This window comes from Panthera pardus, unplaced genomic scaffold, assembly GCF_024362965.1.
Source record: "Panthera pardus isolate Hobbes unplaced genomic scaffold, ASM2436296v1 HiC_scaffold_8, whole genome shotgun sequence".
NCBI lineage: Eukaryota > Metazoa > Chordata > Mammalia > Carnivora > Felidae > Panthera > Panthera pardus.
In genome coordinates this window covers 51,625,330-51,647,778 of record NW_026527013.1, presented here as the reverse complement: position 1 = coordinate 51,647,778, position 22,449 = coordinate 51,625,330, and the positions used below count along the sequence as shown (strand labels likewise).

At 46.9% G+C, this 22,449-nt stretch overlaps 2 protein-coding genes across 13 annotated transcripts in view; both read right to left on the bottom strand.

Moving 5' to 3' along the window:
* Positions 1 to 896: 896 nt before the first annotated feature.
* On the bottom strand, positions 897 to 19,875 carry CPNE9 (copine family member 9). Of its 4 annotated transcripts, XM_053897811.1 has the most exons (21): positions 19,759 to 19,875; positions 19,404 to 19,501; positions 18,832 to 18,872; positions 18,675 to 18,721; positions 18,473 to 18,576; positions 17,957 to 17,993; positions 17,378 to 17,454; positions 13,853 to 13,916; positions 13,633 to 13,736; positions 13,280 to 13,384; positions 11,592 to 11,633; positions 11,215 to 11,290; positions 11,053 to 11,106; positions 10,593 to 10,654; positions 9,829 to 9,875; positions 8,795 to 8,976; positions 8,404 to 8,531; positions 3,984 to 4,086; positions 3,331 to 3,388; positions 2,875 to 2,948; positions 897 to 1,297 (listed from the first exon to the last, which is right to left on the bottom strand). In XM_053897811.1, exons 2-21 carry the CDS (start codon positions 19,469 to 19,471, stop codon positions 1,112 to 1,114), a joined length of 1,659 nt encoding a protein of 552 aa, XP_053753786.1. In that variant the 5' UTR covers positions 19,472 to 19,501; positions 19,759 to 19,875; the 3' UTR covers positions 897 to 1,111. The 4 variants fall into 4 exon arrangements, with proteins under 4 accessions (XP_053753786.1, XP_053753787.1, XP_053753789.1 ...); XM_053897812.1 differs by lacking the exons at positions 13,280 to 13,384; positions 13,633 to 13,736; positions 13,853 to 13,916; positions 19,759 to 19,875 and having other exon boundaries at positions 19,404 to 19,633; XM_053897814.1 differs by lacking the exons at positions 13,853 to 13,916; positions 17,957 to 17,993; positions 18,473 to 18,576; ... (2 more) ...; positions 19,404 to 19,501; positions 19,759 to 19,875 and having other exon boundaries at positions 13,633 to 13,793; positions 17,378 to 17,892.
* Positions 19,876 to 21,138: 1,263 nt separating this feature from the next.
* The window catches only part of MTMR14 (myotubularin related protein 14), a 44,486-nt gene continuing 43,175 nt past the window's right edge, over positions 21,139 to 22,449 (bottom strand). For 7 of the 9 annotated variants that reach the window (XM_019428227.2, XM_019428226.2, XM_019428228.2 and 4 more), the window contains one exon: positions 21,139 to 21,362. In XM_019428227.2, coding sequence (XP_019283772.1) covers positions 21,179 to 21,362 — 184 coding nt within the window. In that variant the 3' untranslated portion in view covers positions 21,139 to 21,178. The remainder of the gene's footprint in view (positions 21,363 to 22,449) is intronic. The other 2 variants (XM_019428229.2, XM_053896750.1) reach the window with 1 other exon arrangement.

The following is a 22,449-nucleotide window of genomic DNA, read 5'->3' as shown; positions in this document are numbered from 1 at the left end:
GGGGGTTGGAAGACCGTCAAAACAGACAGCTGGTTTTAATATGACTGGGCCACTTAGTAGCCGTATGAACTTAGACATGTTGTTAAGTTCTTCCTACTTTAAATTCCTTATTTATAAAAGGGAGATCGAAAACTATTGTCAGTTCTTGGGGACTTTGGGGAACTTGGGCGCTGGGAGGAGTCCACTTGTTAAGCAGTACTTGCTCTTCAGTTTTGCCATCCAAAGAACAGCATCGAAAGGGTCTTCCAGGGTTTGGGGGCAAAGCCCAAAACAAATGGAAGTTTCTGTTTTATCTTAATGCAAACCTTGCATTCAACTCAGTATAATGTATGTGTTTTCATGTACGATGTTTTTTGAAAAATATCCTAATACAATTGACACTCCAGGAAGATGTTTGCTGGTGAAGATCTTGGGATCTGGAGTCGAACTGATGAGTTCTCTTCAATAAGTGAACCTCTCTGAGTCTCCATTTCCTGATGTGTAAAATGGAGATAAAGTATAGTGCTTACCTCACAGGATTGTTGTGAGGATTCAATAAGAATATGTTTGTAAATCACCTAGATATGTAGTGAATTCTCAAAATATTAGCTGTTTTTATTATCCTTATTAAAAGATTCAGAATAAATTGATCAAAGCAGAGTTAGAGTCATTGTAAAGCTGACCCTTTTTGAGGTCAGGAACCCCACTGAAAACCTGACAAAAGCTATGGGCCTCTCCTCAAAAAAACATGCACACATACAAAGTTTCACTCATTTTTTAAAATGTGTTATTTTTGAGAGAGAGAGAGAGTGAGAGCAGGTGAGGGATGAACTGAAGCTATTTTTGCTCACTTCTTTTGGTGTGGCCCCAGGACCTGGGTCCCCTAGTCTCCTTCCCCAAGAACCATGAGACAAAGGTGGAGTAAAGATCAGCTTTATTATTGGCATGAAGGCAGGGAGGTGGTGACAATGCCAGGCCCTTCTGTGGGTGAGGGGGCAGAGGGCTCAACCAGCCAGCACTGATCCCCCAAGCTAGACTCACTGAGGTCCAGGGCTCCAAGTGCCTCTGGCTTTCAGCAAAAGCAGTGGGTGGGCAGGCAGGCAGACTGCTAGTTATTGAATAAGTGGGCTCCTCAGGGCTGTTCTGGAGCTGGGGTTGGGCTGGAGTTGGCAGGAGGTGGAGGGCGAGGCTGGATATCCCTGGTGCGCATATAGGACAGCAGCTGCTCTGGGATTTCAGCCAGCACGTCCTTGGCTAGTCGGGCCATACTCAGCACCTGGTTTCCGGACCGGTCAACATAGTCTCGGAAGGGGACGAACTGGGACAGGCACAGACAGTCAGGTGTGGGTAATGGCCAGGGAAGAGAGGAGTGGGAAGGGAAGCAGTAAGGGGGTTTCCTCCTTGACCCCTAACATCTCTTTCCAAATATCACATTAGCTCTTTCCCTCTATCTTGGACAGCTTTCCACATTTACTTTCTCCCCACCTCCTTTTTTTCTCACCTTCTATTTACCATCAGCCTGATCCAGTTTAGCTTCATGCAGTACTGACACTGCTTTTGCTAATGTAATAGTCCCTCTGTTCCCAAATCAGTCCAGTGGGCAATAATTGTCAGTCCTCATCTTGCTTGACTTCTCTTTAGCTTTTCATTACATTTGACCATAATCTTCCTAAACACATTCCACTCTTGGCATACCACACTCTTCTGGATTTTCTTGTTCCTTTCTGGATGCTCCTTTCCCCAACCCCATTCCTCTAGGTCTACCTGATCTCTAAACCTGGTCACGTCTCTCAGTTCTCTTCCGGGGTGATCTCATACACTTCCATGACTTTCAAAACTGTTCTCTGACTCCCAAATTTATACATCCATCCCTGGCCTCTTTGTTAAGGTCCAGAGCCATGTATTTAATTGCCCATATTATTATATCCATTCACTTGTCTTAGATACCTCAAACCCTAAGTGTTCACAACTGAATTCTGGCCCTTTCTGCCAAATCTTTTCCTCCTCCAGGTTTCCCCTTCCCAATCAATGAGACTATCACTGACTTAGTTGCTCAAGCTAGAAAACAGAGTCACCCTTGAAGCCCTCCTCACTCCCCATCACCATTTAATCAAAGCATAAACTCTTGTAAAATTTTCTTAATCTTTTGAACCTGCTTCTTCTCTCCATCCTCACTGCTTCCATTCCTGTCCAGATCCCTATCCTCCCCTCTACTACTTCAGAGACTTCCTTACTAACAGTACCTGCTGCAGTCAACCCTCCATGCAACAGAGATCCCCTTAATGCAAGTCTGACCATCTCAGTCCCCTATGTCAAATCCTCCAAGAACTTTCCAATTTTTTAGAACAAAACTCCAAATCATCACCATGACCAGCAAGGCCTTGGCTCCCTCTTCTTCACACTTACTGGGATCCTGCCACCCTGGCCTCCTGTGTTTTCCATGTTTGGGCTAATTCTGCTGAGCCTCAGGGCCTTTGCATGTGCTGCTCCTCTACCCTCCTTTAGGTTTCAGCTCAAATGTCATTTCCTTATAGAAGCCTTTCCTGACTATCCTACTAAGTCAGTCCCTGTTATAAGCTCTCATAGTGGCATTTGCTGTTCCTCTGGAGCACTTATCATAGTCTAATGAGATATTTAACTGTTGTGATTATTATTGGTTACCTCCACTAGAGGGCATGGGCTTTGGGGATATCTTATACTATGGATCCACAATGGCTATAGCAACCTGCCTATTCCTCAAAAAGAATATGTTCAATGAAGGCAGGAAGGCTGAAAGCGTAACGGGAAGAAAGGTAGGTGAATAAGAAAGCAGTAAGGGAGAGTGGCTGCCAGCTTAGCCTCTCCTTCTCACTGTGCCTTTTGGCTCCATGACTTCCTCTCCCCGGTCAGGTCTACCTGAACGATGTCCCGCTCTGCATAGCGTCCCCTAGAGGACACGCGCACGTCATCACCATCCAGCTCTTCCATTGCTACAGAGAAGACACCTCTCAGCTGATTGCCCTTTCCCACACCAACCCATACTACCCCCTTCCCTGTTAGCTCACTTTGGAGTCATCATGAGAATATTTAATGGTTGTATTAAAGTCCTAACAAATATTAGGCATTGTTATGGAATTGTTATTATGCCTTCCCATGCATTCTATCCTCCCAGGAACCCCAGGAGGGAAATATTCGTATCAACAGCCTCAGTTATAATAAGGAAATATGTACAGAGAAGGTCTGTCACTTGGTCAAGGTCTAACACAAGCATCCATCTTATCTTTTTTTGTGAGGCGGGCCTGGGTGCCCAGATCCTCCCCTATTTTCCCCAGTTCTTGGTCTCACTCATGGACACCCTTCCGTCCTACTCACCTTCAAACATGGCTGGTCCCACACCAACAATAATGATAGACATGGGCAGTGAGGAGGCCTGTGAGGGAAGAGTTGAATGGTTGGGGTGAACAGTCATAATGATGGAGGTGACTGTTGGGGACAATTCTCTGTGCATGTATCATGTTTCTGCACATCTTGCAAGCAGAGGCAGTGATTTCCTTTGTTCAAGATTATCTTTTCAAGGATGTCTGCATATCAAATAGCCTTGAAAGATATAATGTCTTCCTTTGGAGCAAAGGGCAGATTTGTGTACTATTCAATTTATAATAAAGTATCTCACACTGGAACAAAGGGCAGATATGCTTACTGCCCATTATGAAAGATTCAGATACCCTAAACTCAGGGTTTCTATCCTAGAATGTCTTCCATTGTGGGTGCAGCTGTCATTTGGCCCTTTTAATATGATCTTGTGGGAATTGGGACCTAGATTCAGAGCAAATGCTGATAATTGAGCTACTGCTATCACTGAGAATAACAAAGTCCTTTGTCTCTGATCCAGGAGTCTTGTGTCTTCTGCCAGCATCCATGAAACTGGTAGACTAATTTGTTAGCTTGCAAGTAGGATAAAATCTCAACTCCTTCACAGTTATTAACAGTGACCCTCCCTGGCAAGCCCTCCTCCTTAAACTCACACTGACAATGGCCTCCTTGGTCTGCGTCATGTCAGAGATGACCCCGTCAGTGATGATGAGCAGAACGTAGTACTGGGAACCATCAGAGATCTTGGCTGCAGCCCTGGTTGAGAGTCCAAGATCAGAATCCAGCTGAAAGTCCAAAGAGGCCAAGAGAATTCCCTACCCCTAAAATTTCCACAGCCAGTGTGTAAGCAGTGGGTAAGGACTGGGGTTTCTAAAGCCCATGCTCCTTCTCAAGACCTGGATGCCTGCCTGACATCCCTCTAGTAACATTTATGGAGAACTTATTATGGTAGGTACTGTGTTATGATAGGCACCAGAGGTACACAATGAGAAAAAACAAATTCATCCCAGCCCTCTCAAGGGAGGGCATTAATCCCAGAGTCACAGAAATAGGTGTAAAATTACACTTGTGATAAGTACTGTGATGGAAAGGGACATTGCTATGACAGTATCTAGTAGGGGATCCTGACATGGTCCAGGAGGTCAGTGAAAGCTTCTTTAAGGAAACAATGTTTGAGGGTGAAGGAGAGGTTAAGTGAAGGAGGGGGATCATTCCAGGCAGAGGGAACAGCATAGACAAGGGCCCTGTGATGGGACTAAAGGAAGCCCACCCTGTCTGGAGCCCAGAAAGTGAGGAAAGCAGAGTGGACCTTGTGGCTGAGATGGGGCAGGGGCCAGACTACACAGGGCTTTGACAGCTCATAGAAAGATTTTAGGGCAAGACCAAAGGCTGAAGGCTGCCTTTCTTCCCTTTCTCACTCATTTCTTCTTTCTTCCTTCTCCCCTCTGCTGGCCACCTCCCATTGCCTATGCTTCTGGGTCCTTAGCCAGTATAAAAACTGCTCCAAGCTTCTTTTCCTTCTCTCACCATCAATCTTTGAATCCAAGATTTTTCTATGTGAAAAGGACTTCAGACGTCATTTAGTCCAGTCCACTTATTTTACATATAAGAAGAATGAGACCTTTGGAGAGCACAAAGGTTCTGTGTGGGTTGGAAAGGACCGAATTACACTATCCAATAAGGTAGCCCCTAGCCACATGTGGCCATTGAAATTTAATTAAGTTAAAAAGAATTAAATTTTAGGTTCCTTTTTTACCCAAGCTACATCTCAAATGCTCAATAAAAGAACCCAACTAAACCTAAAGCCCTGAGCTCTTGATTCCTTCACTCTCCATTCCAGGCCTGTTTTTTGGATGCTCCTCCATATACACTGTATATTCTGGTCATAAATACACTGTTCATTGTTTCCTGATCTTGCCCCTTTATGACTCTGGGCTTTTCACATGTGGTTCCTCCTGCCAGGCCTACTCTGTATTCTCTTATAAAAACTCCAACTTGCCAAGCTGAGCAGTCCTCTCCAAAAGTAGATCTCTCAGACTAGGTTATACCCTCCTCTCCCTCTGCCTTCTAGGATACTGTCAACCAAGATGGGCTGTCAGCCCTTCCACATGGGTTTTCACACCCATGAGGGTACCAGCATGTGTAGGGAGAACCCAAGGCTACAGGATACCTAGAACATCCATTCTACTGTATGATCTGGTGCATAAAGCTAGATGACTGTAAGTACACTTATAACACCTTTTTTTGGAGGTGCCTGGGTGGTTCAGTTGGTTAAGTGTCTGACTCTTGATTCCAGCTCAGGTCATGATCTCATAGTTTGTGAGATGGAGCCCCGCATCAGGCTCCATGCTGACAGCGCTCAGAACCTGCTTGGGATTCTCTCTCCCTCTCTCTCCAGTCCCTCCCCTACTCGTAGGCATGCTTTCCCTCTTGCTCTCTCAAAATAAATAAATAAACACTAAAAAACCCCACCTCCCCCCATCCAAATTAAAGCAAACATGGACACAAGAAGAGAATGTAAAATTTGCATGAATTAAGATAAACATGTTGTCTTCAAAGACATTTTCAGCCAGGTTGCTTTCAGCTGTGCCCCTAAGATTCCCCTGGGGGAAGCAATTGCTTGCCTTTGTCAACAGGCAACTTGCTGGAAAAGTCTGGGAAGCTCTGGCCTATGGAAAGTAATGATTTATTTATATTTCTGTCTCCTGCACCAGGGTGGGAGCTCCTAAGGGCAGAGACTAGATCTGATTCATCTGTGAGTCTCCAGTGCACCAGCAGAGAACTGAGAATACAGCAAATGTCCTTTTAATAGTAATAATGACAATAATAGTAACAGTAATAGCTTAACACTTATAGCAGTTATGTGGCAGGCACTAAGCGCTTGACGTATATTAGTTTAGTTAGCCCTCACAACAATCCTATGATATTTCAATTTTTTAAGTGTTTTATTTTATTTTAGAGAGAGAGAGCATGAGTGGGAGAGAGGGGCAGAGGGAGAGAGAGAATCTTAAGCAGGTTCCATGCAGAGCCTGACACAGGGCTCTGTCCCACAACCCTGGGATCATGAACTGAACCAAAATCAAGAGTTGGATGCTCAACTGACTGAGCCACTCAGGTGCCCCCCTACCATGATATTACTATTATTATTCTCATTTTACAATGGAGCAAATAGGCATAGAGAGGTTCAGGGTCTTGCTCAAAGTCATACAGCTAGTGAGTGGTAGAGCAGGTGCACCAAATTAGCTAGTTTGGCTTCACAGCCCACATTCATGCTACATTGACTCTTTATTGAATGTTTATTGAATGAATGAATGAATTAGTGAACTAAGATAATATTTAAAAAATCTGTTTAATAACAACAAAAAATATGCTGAGGCTCCAATATTCAGTGAAAAAAAATCAGTAGTGAAATATTACATGTAATTTTTTAAAGTTTATTTATTTTTTTAGTAATCTCTACACCCAGCCTGAGACTCAAACTCATGGCCCTGAACAAGAGTTGCATGCTCTTCTGACTGAGCCAGTCAGGTTCCCCAACATATAATTTGACTGCATTTATGGATTCATAAGGAAAATCCTGTCAAGAACTACATATACATCCACATTCCCATGGGAAGTATTTTGGATGATTTCTTATTTCATTTCTCCATCCTTGAAATTTTCTATAGCAATGCTACGTTGCTTTCATAATTAAAAGAAACTATTATCCTCACTATGAATCACATAAACAGTCTTTATTAGGGAAATGGGAAGTGTATAGACATAAATATCCCTGAAATCCTTCCATTTGTATTCTCTCTCTCTCTCTTTTTTTTTTTTTTTTTGGTTAATCTTTTTACTTTCAAGCTTTCTGAGGTACTTTGTTTTAGCTGGGTCTCCTCTATTCAGCATATCATAGAGTTTACTTATTATTTTTTAGCCATTCAGAGAGTCTTTTTCTTTTAAGAGGTGAACTTACCCAATTTTTAAAAAAATGTTTGAGAGAGAGAGAGTGTGTGCGAGTGGAGGGAGCGGGAGAGAGAGAAGAGAGAGAGAGAGAATTCCAAGCAGGCTCCATGCTGTCACCACAGAGCCCAAAGCGGGGCTCAGTCTCACAAACCATGAAATCATGACCTGAGCCGAAACCAAGAGTCAGACGCTTAACTGTCTGAGCCACCCAGGTGGCCCCCCAATTTATGTTTAATGGTATATGTTTGGTTTTAGTTCTGTCATTTTATTTTATTTACATTCTAAAAAGTGATTGTGATCTCAGGGTTTTGTTTTTATTCTGAAAATTTGGAGTTACTCTTTTATTTTTAGAAGTTACTTTCCCATTTTTTAATCTACCATTTATTGAGCACTTACTATGGGCCAGACACTGTGCTCATAATTCTTACTTTGTTATCTAATTTTAACCTCCCAATATTCCTATCAAGAAGGTGCTATTGTTAGCCATTATTGTGGCCATTTACAGGGAGAAAATGGGGACTTAGGCTAAGCTGCTTAAGGTCATATGGTTAGTGAGTGGTGGAGCCAGGATCACTCCCAGGTCTGATGCCAAAGCTTGTGTCTTAACCATTGTGCTATAGGACCATCTCTCTTTTCCCCAAACTTGAGGGCTGAGTTGTTGTTCCCAGAGAATGGAGTTGGGGTAATTTGTTGACACTGTCTGTGCATCCTCTTTAGCGCAGAATAAGGCATTTACCTCTTTATTTTATATATTTTTAAATGTTAATTTATTTATTTTGAGAGAGAGAGCACGCGCGCATGCGTGTGGGGGAGGAGCAGAGAGAAAGGAAGAGAGAGAGAATCCCAAGCAGGCTCTGGGATGTTAGTGCAGAGCCCCATGGGGGGCTCAATCTCATGAACCCATGAGATCACGACCTGAGCCAAAATCGATAGTTGGATGCTTAACTGACTGAGCCACCCGGGAGCCCTAGCATTTACCTCTTTATACTAGAGCCTGGCCAACAGTGAAACTTGTATCCTTTCCCCAAAGCCCAGGTTAAGCCAAGAGTGGTCTTGACTATCCTTGGGAAGTCAGTCCCCTATTTGGGTCCCCTCATTCCCCCCAAACCCACCCAATTCCCTTACCTGGCTACCTGGTTGATGACAGGAGCAAAGTAGGTGGGCCCATAGAGCTGCACTGTGCGCAGGCTCTGGAAGTAGCTCTCCAGCACGCCCTCGATGCCTGCACAGTTGGGGTCCTCATCATTGTTGTTCTGTCAGGGAAGATGCCTTGCTGGGCTGAGCCATGCAGGGTATACCCAGGAGTACTCTGATCCCAGCTCACTCCTTTTTCCGATTACTCTCATGCTCCCCTCCAAACTCCAACCCTGCTCCCCTCCCTTCTCTGCCACCCTCTCATGGTTTCCTGGTCCTCTGCGGTACTTGACCCTTAGAAGAAATATGAAGAGAAGAAAATCACCAACATGAGTGGGCCAGAGGCCAGGGCATGGAGTTTAGGCTCTGGTCTATACTATACCAGGGGGAACTGGTGGGAGATCCGTCCTTCTGGAGGCAGCTTGGCTCCAAAGCCATAGGCTGGGAAGAGCTTGTCACTGTCATAGTCCTGGATGATTTCTCCCACTGCCTTGAGGGCCATGGCGTAGGCGCTGAGTTGGTAGGGACTCATGTAGTGCAGGGAGGTGGGCTGCAGAGGATTCCCTGTAGGGACAAAGGACCCCCAGCCTCATGGTCACCTTGATCACTTATGTATTCACCTGTCTGTGTATATATCCAACCACCTATCCATTCACCCACCCCTTGTACTCCCTCGTTATTATGCCCAAATCATCCATATGTTCGTTTATCCATCTGTCCACCTACCAACCCCTCTATCTATCCATCACTTTATCCACTTATCCACACATCCATTCTCCAATCCACCAGATATAAATCCATCTTTCAATCTACCAATCCATCTCTTCTACCTGCCTTTCCATTCTCTTATTCAATATACACCCAAATATCACCCATCCATTCATTCCTATTCATTCCATTCATTCTGTCTTCATATGGATTCATCCACCTGTGCACTCATTCATTGCCCTATCTACTTACCTGTTATTTCTCCAATGTAAACATCTGTCCATTTGTCCACCCGTGTACCCATTCATGCATCCACTTGTCCAACCTATTGTACTCACTCCGTAACCCATCTACCTACTTGGTTTGTTCATCTGTTTGCCCACCCAGTCATTACTCACCCATTTATCTCTTCATTTCTCCTTACACCCCTATTATCTCCCATCCATTAATGTACTCATCCACTTTTGAGGTATCTCTTCTTTCAACTTTTTTGATTCATTTACCCACTTATTTTCCTGTACCCTCTGCCCTCCCTGCCATTACACTGAATAATCTCCCCCCAAAACTCCTGTCCCAACCTGGTTGGGCTTTGCCTCAAGCCTGGGCTTCCTGGGTAGGTGAACTTTTATCTCCAGGTGAGAATCCAGGCCAATCCCTAATGACTTCCTTAGAATTCCTCCACACCCCATTCTCCCATCCATGCCTCACCATTAGAAGCTGTGAAGTCAATGGCAACTGTGAAGTTCAGCTGTGTCCTGTCGGGGAAGTAGATGGATTGAGAAGTGAGGGATTAATACTTATTAAGCCAGGATTTCTCAAACACTAGTGTGCATATGAATAGCCTGAGGATAGTGCTAAAATGCAGATTCTGATCTGGATGGTCTGGGTGGAGCCTGAAATTCTACATTTCTAACAAACTCCCAGGTGATGCAGATGCTGCTGGCCCATGGAGCACATTCTGGGTAGTAGAATTAAATGCCTACTGTGTGATAAGTTTATGTAATTTATGTAATTTAACTTAACCCTTACTATAGCCTTGAAGTAGTAATTAATATCTCCATTTTGCATAGGAGAAAAGTGAGGTTCAGAGAAGCAAAGCACTTTACCCAGGTCTGCCTACCACTACTGAACCAAGTGGAATGTCCTCTTTGGTCTGTTTGGGTTTTCCCTCTCTCTTGGCCTCTCCTTCTTGCCTGGCTATGATTTTTATCTGGATCCCAGTCAGGTTACTGGGGTCATCTTCGAAGACCACTGGTCTGGCATCTTCTCAGGGGGCACTGGAAGCTAGGCATGAAAGGCAGCTCCATGAAGAGAACTAAGATGGGCAACACTATGCATTTTGCAGAGCACTTTATAGTTTGCCAAGTGTTTAAAAGTTTATTTCCATGGACCCTAAACATTCATATATTAAAAAACTGAGGCTTAGAATTGGGAGTAACTCAATGCTGAACAGAACTTGGCCTGTGACTCACCCTCCCTTGATGTAATCAACAAAAGTGAATTCAGAGTCCACAGAGAAGGAGAGCAGCGTCACCTGTGGGACAGAGAGGCAGCCCTGCCACTTTGGAGTGGGCAGTTGGGTAGCAGAAGGCAGAGAGGCACATGATTCCACCTCCTGCCCCACACCCCCCACCCTGTCCAATTTCTAAAATGGCAAAAAAGAGGAAGCTGTCAGAAATAGATTTGGATTTACAAAAATGTATTAAATTGGGAAATACAACTTAAGTTTAAAAAAAAATTCTGCAACAGTAAAGTTCAAACAATTTTTCTCAAGTGAGAAACCAAAAGATAAGCTTAAGTGGTGCTATCTTGTGCCCAACATTACTATATTCAAGTAATCTGTGCCCACAGCCCTCCTGTACCCCCAACATTTGTCTGTGGGAATGGAAGCAGAAGGATCTAGGGAGGGCTAGAGCTTTAGGGAGCACTCACAGTTCCTGAGTTGACATATTTCTTCTTCTTACATTTCTTCCGAGGGTTAAGTACCTGAGTGAAAAAGATAACAGTGATGGTGGGAAATAGAGAAAGAGAGCTGTAGACTGAGAACACTGGGATGGAGGGACTGGGAAACCTGGACAAGGCTGGAGTTCTCACCTCATACACTGTGAACTGGTTCTGGGCCTTGCTCAGCTCCCGGTAGCTGGTGGTGAACTCACCAATGAAGTCATGGCTGCAGGGAGGCCAGGGGTGGGTGAGCAACGGCTACTGTTGGCTTGGAGCCAGCCCTGAAAGTAGTCTTTTGTTCCCACTATCCCCTCTCTCTACTTGAGCTGCAGGGCACTGGGGTTGGGGCCATAAGAGAGGCCAAGTTAAGGGGAAAGAGGGAAGAGGTGTACTCAAGGTCTTGGCATCTATTATTACCACTCACGTCTCACAAGGCCACTTTGGGTTCCTGGTGAATGTACTATGTATTATAGGAAGGTCTTTGAATTAACTACAGGAGAAGACAGTACTATGTGGGGCAGTTCTACCTTCCATCCCGGTCCCAGTCATACACATCAATCTTCACTGTTCTGAAATGCAGGAGATAAATATAGGTTAGGTGTGTACAATAAATCCTAGATGCACCCCCACTTACTTAACCATAAACAAATCATCCTCCAATATGCCCATCTGTTTTTCCTTCAGCTATCCTCCCATTAGTCCATCCATCCTATTTATTCATTCATCAGCCCATGCACATACCCAGCTATCTACTGCCACTGCCACTGTTTCTTTTACTGCTATTTGTACTGCTATTTCTATTTTTTTAATGTTGATTAGTTTTGAGAGAGAGAGAGAGAGAAAGAGAGCACTAGTGGGAGAGGGGCAGAGAGAGAGGGAGACAGAGGATCCAAAAAGCTGGCTTTGTGATGACAGCAGAGAGCCCGACATGGGGCCTGCACTCATGAGCTATGAGATCATGACCTGAGCCGAGGTTGGATGCTTAACTGACTGAGCCACCCAGGCACCCTTGGTGTTACTCTTCTTTACTATTTGTTGAGTGTTACTATATTCTAGGCATTGTTATCAGTACTTTCACTGATTGTCTCATTTAATTTAACAACCATCCTATAAAGTACTATTATTCTTATTTTTAGATAAGAGGTACAAAAGACAAAAACTCGACTAAGGACCATAACTAGTAAGTGATTAAGCTGAAACTTAAAACTCAAACATCTTAAAACAAAAAAACAAAAAAACAAAAAAACCCTCAAACATCTTGGTTCCAAACACTTTGTTCCTAACTACTATGCCTGAGTTCTCCTGTGTGTCCATATATCTGTTACAGTACAGACAACCATCTATCTATCCATCTAGACATCCACTTACCCATTCATTTGCCAATCTAATTACCTATTAACACCTATCTTTATCTACCCATATAACTATACATCCAGGCTTTCACTGACTTACTGATGTATGCAAGCATCCATCTGTCTGTCCATTCATATATCTAACTAAACACCCAACCATCTGATGTCTGTCCATCTGATCATCCATTCATCTATATAGCCATACATTTATGTACCCATCCATCCTTCCACCCACCCACTTACTTGTCTTCATACTGTCCATTTATTAGCTCATATGGTCAGCCTATCCACCTACTTATTAATCAGACAATTCATCCAATGATCCTTCCATCCATCTACCATCCATTCATCAATCCACCTTTCACTGTTTGTTCTCCTGCTTTTTCAATCATCCCTCTGCCTCTCTAGTCATGTAACAATCTCTCATATCCCATCCATCTACTCATTCATCCTTAATCCATCCATCATCTGTCCATCCACTGATCTGCCCATCATTCCACTTATCCATTTATCTGTTATCCACCCATTCATCTCCCACTATACTGACACACCAAGCCTCTTATACACCCATCCATATACCCATCCATCAATTCACCAGCTTACCCATCCATCCAACCATCCATCCATGTATCTGGTTTTTCATTTGTTCATTTGTCCTTTCATCTACCCATCCACCCATCCATCCTCCTGTCCATCTATGTGGCCATCCATTTGCTTCCCCATTTACCTATCTCCATGCCCCAAACTCTGTCTTGCCAAACAGGATCCTCCAAAACTATTGTTACTTCTGCCATCATTCTGGGGCCAGGAACCCCATTCTCATACCCTTGTTCCCTTAATCCTTAGCTTACGCTGAAGCAGACCTGTCATAGTCTCCATTGCACAGTGCCCGCACAGGGATGCTGAAGGGTTGCCACACAGGATTCAGTGTGTTTTTCACAACCTCCGTCTTGTGGCAGATGGTGAACCTGGAGAGGAGCAAGAGGACTGGAGCCTGCATTGGGGGTAGGACTGAGCCCAGAGATAGGTCCTCATACTCTTGGAGATCCCTGGGATTTCCCCACTTGTTAAACACATTTTGTCCTCTGCCTTGAGTGAATTCTGGGCTCAGGACCCAGTGGAATCTAAGATGCCCCACATCTAGCCTAAGAGCCATAATGGGCCCATGGCCACAGCTGGGGAGGGGTAGGTGCCACTGGAGAAAGCATTGACTCACGTGCCATCCTCATTGCTCCTATAGAACACAAGGAAGGGATCTGATTTCCCAAAGAAATCCTTCTTGTCCAGCTTGTTTGCACACAGCTGCATGGTGGCAATGTCCTAGGGATGAAGTTTGGCTTGTTGACATCCAAATTGTTCATAGCTTCAAACAGTCCACTAAAGGGGGTTTGGGAGAGAAGGGAGCCTTGTGGGTCTAGCATATGGCCCTTACTGACCCGACAATTGCTAAGCTCCTCTGCAGTCAGCAATATGGTCCCACACTTCTTGCCTGGTACACCCCTAGAAGCAGAAAAGTCCTCTTTGTGAGGGGAGGGAGAGTAGGCAATGAAGATTGGGGAAACCAATCTGGGAGTGAGTGGGCCAGGGATTCAATATGCAATTTACTGACAGTCCCCTAAATGTATCCCCTTCTGTCCTGGGTTTTTCCTGGTGGGGAAGGCCCTGCCTTTGATTGGGAAGAGGGTCTAAAGTCTGTAAGGAAGGGGCTGCTGTGGCCTAGGTGGACATGTTATAATGGTAGCTTAGGAAAGACATAGGATTTGGAATCCTGAGTAGGTTATTTCCCCTTTTTTGGTCCTAGTTCCCTCTGCTATGAAATGGGAATAATTCCCACCTCTCAGGGCTATGAAAAGATCTGAATGAGTACATGGAAGGACAAGCAATTGGGAGGCTTTATTGATATTGAAGGTGGTGATACTTCTCAAAGCAGACCTTGGTATCTACCATATGCCAGGCACTGTGCTAGGTATGAATTGGCCGGATGGTACTCTCCAGTTCTGGTAGACTCTGCCCTCAGAGAGCTGCCAGTGGAATGTCAAAGCTGACAGGCAAGTAGAGTGTGATGTAGCAGTCCTGAATGAGGGAGAGGAATTTCTATCCAGACCTGGGCAAAGGGCTGTTCTGTTAGATCAAAGATGGTGTGATTTCTGAAGAGTGAAATAAATGTGAAGAGTGAAATAAAAAAGACAAGGGCAGCCTTATCCTCTCCTGACCCAAGAAGGGATCCTTCCATGCGTCCTGGGCACATACCAGGACACACCCATCCCCGATTTGCCTTGGGTATCCAAGTGATCAGGGGCCTTGCTGATATGGGCCTGTGAACCCTAATTCCCCAAAGGGATCCAAAGTATGGCAGAGAGAAATCTAGGTCAGGAGTGTCCTGGGTGTAAGTCCTGACTCCAACTTGCTATGTGATTTTCATCGTTTTTAACATGAATGTTGAACCATTTGTTTGGCTCTTTCGATCTTTGACTCTTTGTGCTTTAAAAAGACAGAGTGTGAGGAATACAGGGACTCTTCACCTACACATCCAGGACCAAGTCTCTGATCCTCAGCTTTCTCTCTGTTCTTTGCCTCCTTAATGTTTTCCCTCATCCCCTTGACCCAATGTGAATTCCAGTCAGTGATTATAATAATCACTCCCCTGCATTCTACCCCTTATCCATTGCTCTTCTGTCACTTCAATATACTTATTTGGCAGAACCACAGCCCTAGTTAAATACAATTCTCTGCCTAAGCCATACTGCACCCGTGCAACTAAATGTGGCCAGAGGAAAACACAAATCTTGCTAACTGATCTCATTTCTTCTTTTACATTTTATTTATTTATTTATTTTAAGTAATCTCTCCACCCAACATGGGGTTTGAACTCATGACCCTGAGATCAAGGGTCACGTGCTCTACTGAGCCAGCCAGGTGTCCCTAACTGGTCTCATTTTAAAGCATGACCACAAACCTCAAGAGGGTCCTTAATCATACTTCACTCTCCAGTTCTGCTAGATGGCAGTTTCACTCCTCTTCTCTCCTCAAACCTGGAAAGCCTCCTCCTCCCCCATCCTCACTCAGCCCATGACCTTGTTTCCCACTTCACTGACAAGACTAAAGCAACCAGATGAGAATGTCCACGGACCTCCCACCACACCTACCTTGCCTCCAGTATCTTCACCCACGCAACTGTTGCTATAAATGACTATCCATGTGCCTATTTATCCCTCCACTGTGTGCTACATTCCACACACTCTTGCCGGTGCATGGACAGCATTCCAGTAATTCTCTCCTTTTTAAATTATGTCTATTTTTCAGTTTCTATTGGATCCTTCCCATTAACATACAAATGTAGTATAATTTTTCTCATGTTAAAAAATGCAAACCTATTCTGACCTCACTTCCTTTGCTAACCACTCCTCCTTTTCTCTTCTCTTTGCAGCAAAACCTCTTAAAAGATTCCTTGACTCTCATTCCTGTCTTCCATTCTCTTTTAAACCTCTCCAACTAGGCTGTCACCCCCACCTCTTCCTTCAGAACTTCTGATCTGGAGCAGCATTTAACATGGCTTGTCACTCTCTCCTCAATACACACCTTCACGTTGCCTCCAGGATAATACCCCCTTCTCTTGGTCCTCCTCTTACTTCCTTAATGCTCCTTCTTAGTCTCCTTTTTTAACCATCTCATTTATGGCAACTCCATCCTTCTAGGTGTTCAGGCCAAAGGCCTTGGTGTCATCCTTGACTCCCCTTTTCCTCTCACATCCATATTCAATCTGTCAGGAATCATGATGGCTCCCCTTTCAAGTTGTATCCAGAATCTGACCACTTCCCTCCTTCACTGCTACCTTCCTGGATTACTGTAATAGTCTTCCAATAGGAGCCCTGCTACTACCTTTGTCCACCCAAGGTTTATTCTCAATCCAGCACCAGCTTCATTCTTTGAAAACATGGTCAGATCATGTCGCTTCTCTCCTCAGAGCCTTCCACTAACTCCCAACTCAGAATAAAAGCTAGTCTTTACAGTGGCTACAAGGCCCTAAACTATTAACTCTCCAATCTCACCTCCTCTTCCTCCTTGCTCACTTGGCTACCGCCACACTGGCCTCCTTACTGCTCTCTGAACATATCAGGCTTTTGCACTGGCAGCTTCCTCTGCTTTCCACCTCCAGATATCTGCATGGCTCACTTCCTTACTTCCTCCTGGTCATTGCTCTGAAGTTACCCCTCCATAAAGCCTACTCAAGCACTCTGTTGAATATTGCAAGTCCCACCCACCCAGCATTTCCGATCCTCCTAATTCTGCTCTACTTTGCCTTTTTTCCATAGCACTTAAGGTCTTCTAATATATAATTTACTTATTTATTATGTCTATTTTATACAGTTTCTTCCCCTCTTCTATAATATAAGCTTCTTGAGGGTAGGAACCTTTGTTTTGTTCATTATTACAACCCAAGCCCCTTGAACAGTGGCTGACATAGAGTATATGCCCAGTAGTATTTATGGAATGGATAAGTTCCTGGTGCCTAGCACAGGGTGTGGCATACAAAACATGCTAATAAATACTTAGTAAGTGAATGTAATGGAAATTCCAGGGGACTTGATTTAGTGAGGGGAAGCTTCCTGGAGGAAAAGAGCTTGGAAGTGGACCTGAAAGGTAGAATCAGACTTAGAAAAAGTGAGGAGAGAGGGACAGAGTGAGGGGGGAGGGAGAGAGAGAGAGAGAGAGAGAGAGAGAGAGAGGTTGAGAACAAGACATGTCTTGCCTGAGACTGACTTGAACAAAGCCCTGGGTGGAGATTGGTCTTTCCTGGGTGGGGGTGGGGTGGGGGAGTGGGGGAGGAGGTGATGGGGAACCACTGAAAGCTCCCAACCAGGGAGAATTCCAGCCTCCACTGCTATTGGGTCAGCAGCATCTTTGGGAGGAAAATTTGGAGGCACCCACCCTTCCCCAGCACCCCTTCTGGTTCAGCTCACGTGAGGGGTCGCTCTACACGGCTGCCCTGGCCTCCGATCACCTCTCCCAGAGCCAGGAACGCTTGTCCAAGGAAATCCTGCACCAGGACATGGAGTCAAGAAGGCCGGGAGGGGCCGGGGTTGCAGAGTCCCAGCCCAGCCCTGGTGATACTGCTGCTTGGACGAGGGTGTTCCAAGGTGGCAGAATGCTAGAAGTATTGTCCTGTCTGTGCTTTAAAGGAGGAATCCCCAGGCCAGCTTTGCTGCTTGGTCCTGCTGCCAGTTTAAACTGCTCTCCACAATGCCATCCCACACTTCACCTTCCATTCCACACCCCCGCCCCATCCCACAGCCAGCCCCGTTCAGCCTCACCTTCTGTATGTCCAAGAGGTGGCGGAGAAGGAAGAGGAACAGTGAGTAAAAGGCACAGGCGGGACACCATGAGGCAGGAGCAGGAAAGGAGGGCCAGGAGGGTGGGTTTGGGGCCAAGAGGGTAGAGTTGGGGTTGAGGGATAGGAGAATTCTAAGGAGGGTCATTTAACACACTGAGTGCCTCCTGTGTGCCTGGCCAGGCCACCAGGGAATGCTCTGCTCGCTCACCGTTTTGGAGATGTTGGTTTTGGAGTCAACATTGTACCTGGGAAGAGAGTGCAACCAGCATAAGGCGGGGCTGGTGGGAGAGAGCTGGAAAAAGGGGTCAGGTTTTGAATACTGGTTAAAATTTTGGGTGGAAGGAGGGAGTGACCTTGCATCCGAATTCAGTCTGGATCTCCTTTAGGGCATCACGGTCACAGAATCAGGCCTGGGGCAAGGCCAAGACTGGGACCTGGTGGGGGTGGAGTCATATCACCGGCCGGAGGGGCCTAGATGGAGCCTGAGCTAAATTAGGGAGCAAAGCTTTGGGCCCAACCGGATCTGGGGAATGGATTTGACCTAAGGGCAGAACCAAGCTAGACCTGGGGACTGAGCTAAAACTAAGGTAGAGGCCTTCAGAGTGGGATCCAATGGCCTGGTGGAGGAACCAGGCCGGGAGTCTGGCCGGGGAGGGGTCTGCCAGAATTTCTCCTGGATCCAGGCTGGGGAGCGGTCCAACCCCGGAATCTGGGCAGGGCTTACACATCAAAGCGCAGATTTTGTTTTTCCTCAAAGAAGTAGTCGAGGACGAATTTGCGCACGAAGTCTGGGTTTAACGTGTTGTCGATCACCTCTGTCCGTCCGAACTGAATAGAGGGTGGAGGGAGAGTCAGCATGGCTCCTGCAAGGGGGCAGGTGATTCCCCGGGGGCTGCTCTTGGCTGGGAGAGGGCTCTAGGACTCACCTCTCGCCATTCCTGGCTCGCCCGGCTCTGCGTGTAAAGCACCACCACTGCAGGCAAGGGTGGAGGTGGGGAGGGATGTCAGATTGGCTTGAACCCCTCCCCGCCCCTCAGTCGCGCCCAGACCCCAGTTCCCCCTCCCGTCCCTGGCGCCTCCTACTGGGATCGGACTTGGAGAAGGTGTCGAGGTCCAGCAGATTCCTAGAGAAAGAGAGACGGAAAGAGGGTGGGTCATATTGGAGCCCAGTGCCTGGACTCTGCCCCGGTTGGACTCTGCCCTCAGTTCGGAACCCCGGGGAGGCATGGGGCTCAAATCGCATCTCCCTCCCTCATTACTAGTGGGTGGGGATGTGAGGGGGAAGGGAGGCCCCCCCTTGTCAGCACCCTGGACAGCACCGGAAATATCTGCTCAAGACCCGTGGTGTATGCATCCACACTGTCTTAAAGGGCCCAGGAAAGAGGGTCAGACCCAGAACTTTGTCCTCCTGAGGCCCAGATCCTACTGGATCCCTGTGACCCGTCCCTTGAACCCGGAGGCTGAACCCTCTTTTGCGGGTGGAGCTGTCTAAAGAAACCCCCTCCCCGAACCTGCCAGCGACTCCCCTAAGTCTGAATCAGATTTTCCGGCCCTGAAATCTTCTTTCCCCCGGGGTCTAGCTCTTGTTGGCGCCGAGCCCCACAGCCGATTGGGGCAGGGATAGTGCCTACGCCCTCCCCAGCGTGGCCGCTCACCGGCAGGACACGGTAATTTCAATCTTGGTGGCCGGGACGCTGCGCTCAGAGGCTCCGCTGAGAGACATGGCTGGTCGAGTGGCTGGAACCGCGGGAAGCTGTAAGACAGGGGCCGCCGGGGCTAGGTGCGGCGGCAGCGGCGGGGCCGGCCCCTGTGCCGCCGCGGCGGCGGCGGCGGCTGCACTCTTTCCAGCCCTGCTTGCACTCCCGCCTGTCGCGCCTTGACTGTGGCCGCCGGCGGCAGTGACTCCAGATGGCTACATAGCCCCGCCCGGCCTTGCGGGTGGCCCCCGCCCCATTGGAGCAGCCTCGAGCCTGCCGGGAACCTAACCCCGACCCCAAGTCCAGCCCATACCTTGGGAGTCCCTCCCAGCGCATTTCTCCCTGGCGAAACCCAAAAACCCTTTGAGAGCTGTCCGCGGTGCTGAATGGTTTGGGGCACCTGGTGGGCGTTGGGGACGTTTCCTCTTCCTGAACTGCTCCCTGAACAATCTGCTTCTCCCCCTTCCCACTTCCGCCCTGCTTTGGTCTCCGGATAGGAGGACGGTACATTTGTTCTTACTAGCTGTGTGACCTTGGGCAAGTTACTCAACGTCTCTGTGGCCCAGTCTCATTACAATAGTACCTACTTGGTGTGATGTAAAATTTTGAGATAATCCTTAGCTCAGGGGATTGTACACAGTAAGTATTCAAAATATGTCCACTGCTATTATTTCCCTCCTCTGGGCAGTCACACTGATGACCTCTTTTGTGTGAAGAGACAGAGCTCAGTAAATGGCTGTTAGAGCCCTGTGAAAAGCCCTTTGCCCATGTCTTTGAACCCTGACTTCATGGTATTAGAGATGCAGACATACTGTGGGGATGCAATCTACTCTATCTAGGTCACACTGCAGATGAGAGTGGTAGTCAGCCAGGTCCATTCTCCCCACATCAATTACTGTCTCCAAAGCCCCAGAAACCAGTCCCTCCACCAGTCAGGGCTCCGTAAGGCAGGGGCTGCTAGTCACCTGTAACAGGACTGTGCTGCCTGCAGAACTTGTTAAAAATGAAAGATCCTCCACCCCTACCCATTCCTAGCTAATTGAAGATCTCAGCAACCCAGTCTAAATTCCTCTAGTACTTGGGGAATCTGTGTGAATAGGCTTCCTACATGACTAGGGTCCATTGATGTCTGAGAATCACTGCTCCCACTTTAACCACCTGTGACTACATGTCCTCATCTCACTGAGATTTTCATGGGTCAGGAGTTAAGAGGTACAACCCTGTCTTCAGTTGTCTTTCTGCTTTACCTGCCCCCACCCCAATCCCTTCCTGCACAAGGAAGAACAGTAAGAACCTTCCAAATAACCCTACAAAGACAGCAATCAAACGAGAATGCAAGAGAGCAGTTGTTCAAAAAGATTTTATTTTGTGATCTGTGTCAAACTGCCTCATTCTCAGTGCAGGTGATCCCCTCCTCTCCAGGAAACAAGAATGGGAAGAGGGAAGTCTTTTTGTGAGGTCTCAGCCTTCACAAGGCCCCAGGGAACTTCCCCACAGTTCTGAGAGTTGATGGGAATCCCAACAAAGACTAGGGTGGGTGAAAGGCAGTGACAAGAGGGGTGGTGATCACCAGTGAGGAAGCTGGGGGTTGGAGAACCCTGTCCTTGGCCCTGCTTGGCTTTGGGGCTGCCATGTGTATGATGGAGAAGGAGTGAGAAGATTTCTCCCTATCTTGAAGCACCCCTTGTCCGGCTCAGATGAGAGGAGCAGGAAATTGTTGTGGGCTGGTTACTTCATAAGGTGCTGCTGCTGGTGCCCCGGAGTCCAACGCCACGGACAAACTGCTCCAGCAGGCCTCCGATGGCACCAGAGGGACTGGGGGCTGCTGCTCGAAGCCCCACTGTGCTGCTGTATGTGGCCAAGAAAGCTGAGCGTACTTCCTGCAGCCGAGTCTCCCGCTCACTGAGGGCTGCAAGCCTATGAGGACGGAGGGAAGGAGGGAGAATGAGTGCGTTACCCTGGGGCAGAGTCCAACATCTTCATGATTATACCACACCACCAATCCTGCATGTGAAAGTTCAAGGCCAGCATCTGTCCTGTGGCCATACTACCTCTGGGGTTCAAGCCACAAATATTTGGCCTTGTTCTCCTCAGCTGTCAGGCTACTGTTCCTGCCTAGAAGCTGCATGTTTTATTGGTGCACTGGGGAGGAGGGGAAGGTAAGTAGGAGGGAGTTAGCCCCAACTGTTGGCTCCCGTTCCTCAGTAAGAGTAATGTGAGGCACACATCATAGACCTAAGGAGAGACCACAAGATGAGGCACCAGGCCTTGGCTGACCAACGGCCTCAGCTTTCTTGAGGCCAGGACCTGGAGCATCCTGGGAGAGAACTCTTGGCAGTGTTCTGGAGAGGCCCTCAACTGAAAGCCCCCGAGGCTCTACCTACACCTTCAGTCACTGTGATCTCCAGGCAAACTGCTAGGAGGGTGCTGGCTTTTCTGGTAGGATTCCTGTTCTGCTTCCATCTGCTTTTCTTTCAGTGGCCTCTACAAACACTGATCACAGGTGGAAGACAGGAAGCCTCTCCTCTCTCCCTGCCCTGTAACTATAAGTCAAGAAGGGGAACAAGTTAAAAAAAAAAAAAAAAAGAAAAAGAAAGGGAACAAGTACATGAAAACTCAGGCTTATCAAAGAATGAAGCTACCTGACACTTTGAAAGGTCTCTAATAGAAGAGGAGTACCAGCCACACCCAACCTATGGAGTAAAAGGTATGCAGTCTAGGGGTGGGAGGGACATGGAATCAGAGGAAAGGTCAGGAACTCACGTGTTGTTCACTGTAACTGTGCCCTGGAGGGCTTTTTCCAGGGGTCAGACTTCTATGACATGAGCCCTTATGTTCCCATCCACCTAAAATCACAACTAGCCCTGACCACTAACTTATACCAAAATTTCCCCTAAGAGACCAATCCCTGCATAATCCCTCCCAGGAATCTGTCAGAAGTAGCAGCAATGTCTCCAATTCTCAAGCCCAAATGACTTGCACCCTGGGGCCTGGGGGAAACAGA